The 11,586-nt window shown below is 39.0% G+C and overlaps 1 protein-coding gene across 1 annotated transcript in view; it reads left to right on the top strand.

Annotated features, from left to right (window-relative positions):
- SPTLC2 (serine palmitoyltransferase long chain base subunit 2) overlaps positions 1–11,586 on the top strand; it is a 104,288-nt gene that overhangs the window by 12,171 nt on the left and 80,531 nt on the right. Inside the window, exon 2 of the mRNA XM_032405692.1 lies at positions 11,386–11,580. Coding sequence (XP_032261583.1) covers positions 11,386–11,580 — 195 coding nt within the window. The remainder of the gene's footprint in view (positions 1–11,385; positions 11,581–11,586) is intronic.

The following is an 11,586-nucleotide window of genomic DNA, read 5'->3' as shown; positions in this document are numbered from 1 at the left end:
TCAGTGGGGAACCTGCTTCTCCCTCTGCCTGCTACTCCCCCTGCTTGCCACTCCCCCTGCTTGTGCTCTCTCTCTGACAAATAAATAAATAAAATCTTAAAAAAAAAAAAATCTCTGTCTTTAAAACCAGAACACTAACTTTGCTGTCCTAGAAATAATCTGCTTCCTTCGCCTCTATATACAAGCCAAGCGTGTACAGGAGGCAATTAGGTACTATCCTTTAGCAAGTACAGCAGAGCTTTCGGACAGGTGGCTCTATTACAGTCCAATCGGTGATCACAGGCCAGGTTTCTCAGCCCAGCCTCATGGCATTTTCAAATCAAGGTGAGAACGGGAGAAATGGCAGGAAGTCCGTGCTGACAGGTTTCCTTTCTCTAAGGGAAGCACTAAGCATCACCTCACAGCTTAGACCCCTCATAAGACAATGGGAGCGGGTGCTACAGAAGTCCCACTACTGGCCACGCCGCCCCTTAGGAAGAGCTCATGGAAAGGCGATTATAGAGTGGGTCAGGGCCATTTCCAGACCACTGGACCATCATCGGCCTGTTCTCATTCCTCCTCACAAGCTGTCACCACTACCAGGAACGCTCAGTAAGCCCCTACAGACTTTAACCACCTGCAAGCCCGAAACGCTAAAAAGTGCGCTATGGGTGTCTTTACCACAACCTGTTTCTTGTGTATGTTTACATTATTTTGGGAAAGTGTTTTTTGTCAGCAAGTATATATGAAATAGCATACTGTAATTAATACAAAAAAAGATAAAAGTCTACTCAACATGTAGTTTTATCAAAACTTAACAATTAGCTTATAGGCTTAGATCTTATTTTTTCCCACTAAATAAAACACGAAAGTTATCATTCATTCTTTCATTTATTCCACTGATACTTACTGAGCCTCTACTATGAGCTAAGCATGATCTGAGCACTAGAATACAGTACCATACACTCCAGAGGGAGAGGTGGACAATAAATAATCAAGTAGATATATAATAAAGTACCAGGCAGTTTGTAAGTTCTATAACCAGGAAAAAAAAAAATCATGGCAAGAGGAAAGCATTTTAGACGAGGTGGTCAAGGATAACCTCTCTGAAGGAGGTAAGGGGTAAGCAAAATCTACACGGAGGTGGGGAGAAAACTAAGAAAAGTTTTCCAGGCTGAGCTAACATGAGGACACAAGCCCTGGAGTAGGCGCACTCCATGTGTTTGGGGAAGGACAGAAGGGCCTGCTTGGCTGGAGGGCAGTGACCTGGCAGGACATGAAGTCAGAAGAGTGTGAGAGCCAGATGATACAGGGCCTTGTAAACCAACAGAAACTGTCTTTTGTTGTCAGCGATAAGAAGTTCTCCGGAGAGCGTCATGCTCTGACTTATGTTTAAGCAGTTCCCCAATCCTTTTAAGAAGTTTGTCCTGGGGAAGTGCTATTTCCTTTTTTCCCCAAAAGTATAAAAGCTACCCTCAATTTGGTGTTTATCATTTCCATGCATTTAAAAAATACCTTTCCTTTCAAAAATAAATACCTTTCTTATATAAATACATAGCCATAAACAATATAGTATTGCCCTGCATGTTTTTAATCCTTACATACGTATCGTATTGTATGTATCTTTCTGCAACTTTTGTTTAACAATATGTGTCTGAGATTTGCCCATGTCTGTAATATAGATCTCGATTCATCTTTTCAGTGCTGTATTCAGTGTATCAATATGCCATACCAGTTTTCTTGTTTGTTGTGGGGGTGGGGATGGGTGGGTAAGTCATTCTCCTAAGGAAAAGCTAGGTTACTTCCAATTTTTTGTTCTTACGTTTTTACAGTAAACTTTCTTAAATATGTCTCCTTGTGCCATGAGCAGAATTTCTTCAGAAAACCATGTGTTATAGTTGAATTGATTCCCCCAAAAGTAATATGTTGAAGTCCTAACGCCCAATACCTCACACATTACATGTGCATTAGGTTGATATAAAAATGTTCTTTCTTAGTTTGAAATGTTCAAAATGTTCAGTACTTCAAAAATGTTTGAAAACCTCAGTTGTTGTATATACCCAGAGACAAACTTAATAGGGTAGTCATTAGGAATGTGTATCTCAACTTTTGTAGAATTGCCAAATTGTTCTCCAAGGCAATTGCACCAATTTATGCTAAGAGCACCTGTATACAAGTTCCCATTGCTACATAAGTGTCAACCTTTAATATGGTCGTATTTTTACAGCTTTCAAAAGCTACAGATGAAAACAGTTACCTGTTTTAATTTATAGTAACTTGAACTAGTGAGGATGAGCATATTCATATTATTCCAACTTTAGTGACACTAATGTTAATAAGTTCTGATAACCCACTACCATCGGACCAGCTGCATATTAATATTATTCCAATCAAGTCCCTTTTTTCCTATGAATTGACAGTTCCTATCTTTTGCCCATTTTTCTCCTGGAGTGCACGCTTGTTTCTCACTAATTTATAAGGCTTTCTGGTTAGGATACTAGCCCTTTATCAGTGAGGTGTTACAAATGTCTCCTCCCAGACCATGGCTTGTTTTTTCACTTTTGGTGTCACTTTGTTTATGATGTCATATGGTGCACAAGGCTTCTGTTTTGTTGTTGTTGTTGTTTTAAGATTTTATTTATTTGACAGAGAGAGACACAGCGAGAGAGGGAACACAAGCAGGGGGAGCGGGAGAGGGAGAAGCAGGCTTCCCGTGAAGCAGGGAGCCCGATGCAGGGCTCGATCCCAGGACCCTGGGACCATGACCTGAGCAGAAGGCAGACGCTTAATGACTGAGCCACCCAGGTGCCCCAAGGCTTCTGTTTTTTAAATAAGTTTTATTGAAATATAATTAACAAATCATTAAATTTGTCCTAAGTGTACGGTTCAGTGGTTTTTATTATATTCACATAGTGGTACAACCATCACCACAACTTTAAAACATTTTCATGGGGCGCCTGGGTGGCTCAGTTGTTAGGCATCTGCCTTCGGCTTAGGTCATGATCCCAGAGTCCTGGGATCGAGCCCCACATCGCATCAGGCTCCTTGCTCGGCGGGAGGCCTGCTTCTCCCTCTTCCACTCCCCCTGCTTATGTTCCTGCTCTCGCTATCTCTGTCAAATAAATAAATAAAATTTAAAAAAATTTCATTTTAAAATGATATTCTGATTCTGATCAGAATCATATATATACACACATACATATACATATACACTTTTTGAGTAACAATCTATTTCTATGCATTTATCCTTATGAAAAAATCAAAAGTGAAATGTATAAAGTGTTCACATATTGAAAATATTGGGGAAAGTCTACACATTATGCACAGGGATTCATTAAATAAATTACACTATAGATTCATATTGTGGAATTTATGTACCCCTTAAAAGAATGATGTTTGTCTTATTGATTGGTGATAGGATATATTAATGATATTAAGCAAAAGAATTAATGATATTAAGCAATTTCTTTTATATAAAATTGTACTCCCTCCTTGCCTATTGCACATATATAAACATATATATATTTGTATTTTTGTGTGTGTTTGTGTGTGTGTGTGTGTATGTATATTTGTCTGGCAGGATATACATCAAAATGTTACAGTGGTTATCTCTGGGTTGTAGAATTTCAGGAGATATTTATTTTCTTTATATTTTAATGTGTTGGTTTGATGTTTTTCAAGTATGATGTTTTTCCAACTCCAATATTTTCAGATAAAATTGCATGTAAAGTATGTTGACTTTACAACAGAAACACTACAGGGGCGCCTGGGTGGCTCAGTCAGTTAAGCATCTACTTTGGCTCAGGTCATGATCTCGGGGTCCTGGGATGGAGCCTGGCATCAGGCTCCCCACTAGGCAGGGAGTCCACTTCTTCCTCTCCCTCTGCCCCTCCCCTAACTCGTGTTCTCTCTCTCTCAAATAAATAAAATCTTAAAGAAAAACACTACATGTGTCCATTTTAAATTTTATTGAAATGTTCACAAAATACTTGTTAAAACTGAAAAAATGTAAACCTTTTCAGTTATGTAAACTCTGATGAGGAGTATAACACAAATACTATTCTCCTTAAGGACAAACTCTCACCCCGGAAATTTTATTTTATTTTATTTTATTTTTAAAGATCTTATTTATTTGAGAGAGCGAGAATGAGAGAGAGAGAGAGAGCGCACATGAGAGGCGGAAGGGTCAGAGGGAGAAGCAGACTCCCTGCTGAGCAGGGAGCCCGATGCGGGACTCGATCCTGGGACTCCAGGATCATGACCTGAGCTGAAGGCAGACACTTAACCGACTGAGCCACCAGGCGCCCCTCCCCCCGGAAATTTTAAATCCCCATAAGGGGGTTGTTGGGTTCATCGTACCATTGGTGCCTACTCCCGTGACAGTTAGGACCCAGGAATACAGTCATACTGCACAGAAGTGACCACCAGGGGCCTACCCCCATGTATCAGAGATTATCCGCAGAGAGGGGAAATTGATGCGAACCAGGTTGTCCCTCAGGTGGTGTACACTCCAGAACCAGCGGGGAGGGCGTGGGCTCACAGGCCCAGAACAAGTCAGAGGTGGAAGAGAGCTCCGATCAAGGAGCAGAATCTGGCAGAGCGGCACTCATGCTCAGATCTCCTGACGGTGCAGCCGACTGTTACGCCACGAAGCTTATCTGGAGATCGGGAAGCACTACAGAGGAGGTGTGGGTGGCAAGGGAGAATGGTAACTCCGGGCCAGAACCTCGCTGCCCGAGTGCACGGGATGCCACTGAACTGAACAAGTGCCAGGGCATATATATGTGGGCGTCTCCATTTTTGAGTTTTCAAACAGGAAGATCGTAATGTCAAAATATGTTTGTTGGGGCACCTGGGTGGCTCAGTCGGTTAAGTGTTTGCCTTCAGCTCAGGTCATGATCCCAGGGTCCTGGAATTAAGCCCCACATTGGGCTCCCTGCTCAGTGGAGAGCCTGCTTCTCCCTCTCCCTCTGCTTGCCTGCCTCTCTGCCTACCTGTGCTCTTTCTCTATCTCTCTGTCAAATAAATAAATAAAATCTTTAAAAAAATATATGTTTGTTTTCCAGCAAGCTTTGGAAGCACAGTCCATTCCATAGGAGATACTTTTTGACAAAAAGTAGGGAATTTATCCTGATTGCAAGAAAAAATGTGGACTCCCTACTTTTCTAAAGTTGCTTGTGGAAAAAAGAGGACACTTCTGGAAATACATGTTCAGAGTGTGGAATAGCTTCTGTGACTGGTGCAAAGCTCCAAACTTTCTTTAGTATGTATGGTATGCAGTAGGGAGAGGCTAGTACATTTCAGTAAAATTCCAAGAAAGGGCCATTTCAGCAGAACTAATTTTAAGGAACAACAGAATATACCACTGGAAGTGAATGGGGTTCGTTTAGCAGAAAAGGCATGATGGCAGTCTTTTGATTGCCAAACAATAATGGTTGTTCATATTGGACATTAATTTTTTTTTTTAATGTTCCAAACTATCTGCCAGGTGGGCGGGTTCTATCATACTACTGACACATTCAGCAAGAATATGTCTATTTGCTTATAAAATCATGCTCATGTGATTTTTTAATTCACATCAGAAGTGTGTGCTTTTGTTTCCCACTAATTACTTCCCCATTATTGCATAATTACATAGTTACACTCTGTTCTTTCATGGGATTCTCAAAACCTCTGCTTAGGATCATTCCTTATAAGTCAGTTTACAGTGTAATCAAAACTTACCCTTTTTCTTTATTCTGAAACTAGAGAGACAGAATGCAACACATGATCTAGGATTTTTTTTTTTTTTTTTTTTTTTGCTATAAAGACATTATTAGGACAATTGGCAAAATCTAAATAAAGCCTGTAGACTAGATATTAGTATTCTGTTGGTTTCCTAGTTTTGAAGATTGTTCTGTAGTTATGTAAGAGAATATCTTTGTTTTTAAGAGAGACACACTGATGGGGCGCCTGGGTGGCTCAGTCGTTAAGCGTCTGCCTTCGGCTCAGGTCGTGATCCCAGGGTCCTGGGATCGAGCCCCGCATCAGGCTCCATGCTCCGCAGGAAGCCTGCTTCTCCCTCTCCCACTCTCCCTGCTTGTGTTCCCTCTCTCACTGTGTCTCTGTCAAATAAATAAATAAAATCTTAAAAAAAAAAAAAAAAGAGAGAGACACACTGATGTATAAAGGTACATCATAGCTGCACCTGACTCAGATGGTTCATGAAGAAAATTCTCCATTGTTCTCTCTCTACACACACGTACACACCCATACCCACACCACACAATTACTTTTTCCTGAACCGATTGAGAGTAGGTTGTATACATTCTCTCCATCTTTGTCTTAGTCAGCTTGGGTTGCCATAAGAAAATACCATAGACAAGATTGCTTAAACAACAGATATTTGTCATGGTTCAGGAAGTCCAAGATCAGGTTGCTGGCAGATTGAGTTCTTGGTGAGGGCGTTCTTCCTGAGTTGTAGATAGCTTTCTCATAGTGTGTTCACAGAGCTATTCTTCAGTGGAGCTCTCTGCCTTCTCCCCCACATTATTGGGCCCATCCTCATGACCTAATGTAAACCTAATTACCTCCCAAAGGCCCTACTTTGAAACACCATCACACTAGAGCTTCAGTATATGAATGAGGTGGGGGGAGACATACTCAGCCTATAACATTCTGCCCATTATCCCCCTAAAATCATATTCTTAATGCATGCAAAATACATTCATTCTGCCCTAGCAACCTCAAAAGTCTTAACTCATTCCAGCATCAGCTCTAAAGTCTATAGTCCAAAGTCTCATCTAAATATCATTTACATCTGATATGAGTGAAACTCGAGATACAATTTATCCTAAGACAATTCCTCTCCAGCTCTGAGCTCGTGAAGCCATGTAAGTTATATGCTTCGAAAATACTGTGGTGGGACAGGCAGAGGATAAACATTTCCATTCCAAAAGAGAGAAATCAGAAGGAAGAAAGGGGTGATGGGTCCCAACCAAGTCCAAAATTTAGCAAGGCAAATTCCATGAGATCCTAAGGATCAAGAATAATCCTCTTTGGTTTGATGCTATGCCCTCTGGACCCATTGGGATGGGAGTCACTACCCTCTACCCCCTATGCTTCAGGCTTCCTTTCTGAGGCACTTACCTATTGATTCTATCTGAAGTGATGGTCCCCCACCTTTGAAACTGAGAAGGGTACCCTGATGATATCTGAATTGTCTTTGGAATTATTCTTTTTTGTCTTTAAAATAGCATACATTCACAGCGAAATAGCTCTGTGGTCCAGTCCTGTAGGATCTAAGAATTCCTAACAGCCTGTAGCACATGGTTTCAAGCATCTGATGGTTCCACAAGGCTTGTTATGAAATATACAGCAGTCTTCTGCTCTCTTCTACTCTTTTTCCATCTTCTTTTTGGTGTTTACCTCCACATTCTAAAATGCTTATTTTACTGCTTCTTGACTTCTCACAGTAAACATTATTTATTATTGCCTTACTGCTGTCAGAAGATTTGCACTCCTTCTCTAGGGGAGGATTCTTGTTGGAAAGACTGCGGCAAGCAGTTTAGTGTGACTAGAAGGATAATTGGGGTGTGGAGAGGGTCTTGGTGGCGGGGAGACGAGACAGGAAGGGGAGGGTATTACAGTGGTCCAATGAAGGAAGAGGCACTGAGGGTTTTTTAAAATTGAGGAGTAACATACATTCAGGTAAGTGCATAAAATATATCATGCTCCATGACTTTTTACCTGTGTGTGTACTGTGTCTCCAATACCTCTCTCGAGATGTAGAACATTTCCAACCTCCTTAAAATTCCCTGGTGCCCCACAAGAAGGTCTTGAACCAAGGCACACAAATTCATTACTGGATCTAGAATGAAGTCCGAAAATGAGGTGGAGCTAAAGAAGACTCCAAAGCTGGGAGACTGGGTAGACTGGGTGGTGATGCCGCCAGCCAGGTGGGTGATACAGGAGGATAATCTGGTTTTAATTGAGGGAGGAGTGAAGATGGTGAGAGAAGTTCAGCTTTAGACTTGTTGAGTTGGGATGTCCAAGTGGAACTTAAAGGTGGCAGGTCGAAATGTAAATTTGGAGTTCTGGGGAAAATTTGGAATTGACATGTAGATTTGTGCATACTTACCAGCATTTACAGTCTGTTTGAGAGCTAGCAAGTAGATGACAGTTCTCTAGAGAGGCTGTAGATAGAGACCTGAGGTTATCATGAGAGGCATATGTTGCTTTTATTAACTCTGTTTTAGTCCTAATAGTGAATAAATCAGTGAGAAAATTCATTTTAAACATTTTTAAAACAAAATGATAAATGAAAATTCAGTATGTGTACTCTGGTAAAAATGAAAAAGCAAATTGGTTCAGAGGGTTATAAATAGGAAGTAGGCGTTCTACCTCTATCCCACTCCCCACTCCAATTTGTGTCTCCTTCCAGATGATTTTAATGCATATATATTGTTTATGGTTTATCTTGATTATACCTTTCCATTATTGCTTTGGTTAAGAGTCTTTTTTCAGCTGTTTAATAAGTGTAGTTGATGGGCATGTGAACAAAATGGCTTATTGGTTTGGTTTTTTCCCCTCTCCTCTTCTTGTAATGTGTTTTATGATGTGCTTATGATTTTGACTGAAAAAAAAAATTTCTTCTTTGGCCTTTTTTTCTTTTGCATTTGCTTGAAAAAAATGTTACTTTTCAAGCAGACTATCTTGGTTTTCGTTGGAGTACTTAAATCTTCCCTTGATTAATAATACTAGCACTGTTACACTCTTGTCTGTTTAATGTGAGCAGACTGAACTGTTGTTTTTTTTTTAACCTGGAGGGAGTGAAAAGCTAATATTTTTCTTGATTGCCTTGTTGACAGTGTAATTCTTGTTAGAATGAATGAAAGGCCTCTTAAGAGCCCTCTTACTTCGTGAATCCAGAATATGAAATACCCTGGAAGAGTTTGTATCCCATGTCTTGTTTAGTGTGAATTTGACCTCCAGTGTAGTTGAGACTAAAAGGTATTAGATGTCGGTTCTGGAAATGTCCTAATATTAATTGTGCAGTCACTGTAACTTGTTTAAACCCTTCTGTTACAGGGTACTTATTGTTGAAATAACAAAAAGCATAATGTGTATTTTCATTCATTCAACAAATGCTTATTGAGCTTCTATAAGGTGCCACTTTCTGTAATACTAATAGTAATAAAAGGAGACATTACTGAGTACTTACTATTTGTTAAGCACTTAATAAATACTATCCTGAGTGCTAGATGTATGATAATGAGCAAAATAAGCCTGGTGCTTTCCCTTATGGAACATTACACATGTATAAGATGGTAATACTACTATTCTTTTCCATTTTTTATTTAGATTCAATTAGCCAACATATAGTACATCATTAGTTTCAGATGTGGGAATACTACTGTTTTTATTTGAATCATGTCAAATAAAATTTAGCATCAGTAATTGAAGATCAAGTGATTTTTTTTCTCTGATTTCTAAGATTTTGTCAACTACCAGAGGTTTGCGTATCAGTTGGCCTGTACATTCTCACCCTGAATGATCAGAGTGACCTGTGTTTTGACTGAGGCTGTTTTCCAAAAGTTACTTTATAGATGAATCTCAGTTCCTTAAAATGCAGTTAATTTAAAGTGACACTGTGATAGAATCACAGTATTTAAAAGCAAACTAATGATTTAACTTCCTCCTTCCTAGACCGTCCAGCCAACTGTATGAATATACTTGGTCGTGCTGGTTTGGGTGTGTCTCAGATCAAGGCGGATATCTTTTAAAGGGATCCACCCACAGCATTCCTGACATATACATCTGTCACACAATTGTTAGAGACTTAGAGCTCTGAAAGTTGCCTTACTTTTTACTAGTATGTTCCATTGAGAGAAAACAGTTTCAGAGTTAAGGAGAGTTGGGTACTGGTATTAAACACAGTGTTCTTTTAGATACAGTTTTTTAAAGAGATGATCAGAATATTATTTTTGTTTTGTTTAAGTGTTTTTGATTTTGCTTTGTCCAGCTTAATAGCTTGTTTATATGCTATAGTATTAATTTTTAAACAATCTCTTCAGTTATTGGCTCACTTCTAGCTATTCTGTTCTAAACACATTGCAGCCTGCTCCTGCATAAAAGTTTAAGTAGTAAACATTGACACAGATTTCCACCCCTTTGAGGAAGAGATTGATGAAGACCTGTATCAGTTTTTCAAATAGTTTTCAGAAGTTCTTTAGGTGATCAAATTGAAGCAGTGACAGCGGATTCCAGGGATCATGCCTATCTGAAAGCCTTTCCCTTGTTAAGAACAACTATTTCTTTTCCAGCTGTTCTAACTTGCAGCATTCAGGTAGCTTTCCCCAAAGAATATTATTGGGATATAATATTCTAAAATATATTTAACCCTTGGATCAAGTTGCCTGAGAGGCCAAGAAAGCATCTTTTATTCTTTCATAATAGGGGCTTTTCATAACTCTACTACAGTCCTCAGTTGAAAATATGTTCCTGGTAAATAGTGAACGAGCATCCTCACTGCAGTTGGCTGTTTCAAAGTTAAGATTAAAGTTAACACACAAACTTCTCTGATGAGATTTTTCCATAAAAGATTTCCATTAAGATTGGCCAAAAAGTAAAAAGCTTTAAGGTCTGAGATCAAAAGTGCAGTAGCTTGGTATCTGTATGTTAAAATTCAAGTATCCCAAAGGATGAAACCAGGGATAATCTTAAAAGTGGAAATGGATACTTAGGTCAAGATGAAGGGGGACAGAATGATTTCATGACAGTTACTGATCACTCTTAACTGCTTTTCCCCTTGTGTTGCATTCTACTTTCTGCTGCTGTACAGTGCTGAACCACTGTTATGTAAGCATTTTACTTTTATGCATTATTTATTTATGTTATCACAACAGAGGCTGTTAATAAACGACAGATTACCACAGGGGCCTATTGCTGGTCATTATTTGGAATACAACGGCTGGTGGCTTTAAGACTATAGAGCAGGAAAAAAAATGTACAGCAGGAAAACATAAATATTTTAGTTTATTCTAGGACTGGTTTACTTTGACTACTTCATTTGTAAGCTAATATACTATTTTTCAGGATAGGCTTTTTCTTTGTTGATTCATTTTTTTATCGGCTTTATTAGAACAAAGGAAATTTTACACGCTCCAACCATAGTGCTTTAAGATCTAGTTAAAAAATCAAATAATGACAAAAGCAGTTCCTTCTCTGTTTTCCTTTCTTTACTGTTTATTTAAAGTATATATAACTTATAATATTTCTGTTGAAAAAAATTATGCCCTGATAGATCTTAGTGGATTTTTTTGACTATTAGAGAATTCTGAAGTTATGCAGATCTGTAAGGAATTAGGTTTTAAGTAGTAATCTTTTTCGTGGGATTGAAATAAATATTTTTAACCTCTGTTTTAGATCCATCATGTTACACAAAATGGAGGACTTTACAAAAGACCATTTAATGAAGCTTTTGAAGAAACACCAATGCTGGTTGCTGTGCTTACTTATGTGGGGTATGGTGTACTCACTCTCTTTGGATATCTTCGAGATTTCTTGAGGCATTGGAGAATTGAAAAGTGTCATCATGCAACAGAAAGAAAAGAACAACAGGTAATT

Source organism: Phoca vitulina, unplaced genomic scaffold, assembly GCF_004348235.1.
Source record: "Phoca vitulina isolate PV1807 unplaced genomic scaffold, GSC_HSeal_1.0 scaffold7, whole genome shotgun sequence".
Classification (NCBI taxonomy): domain Eukaryota; kingdom Metazoa; phylum Chordata; class Mammalia; order Carnivora; family Phocidae; genus Phoca; species Phoca vitulina.
This window is presented reverse-complemented; position numbering and strand designations above follow the sequence as displayed.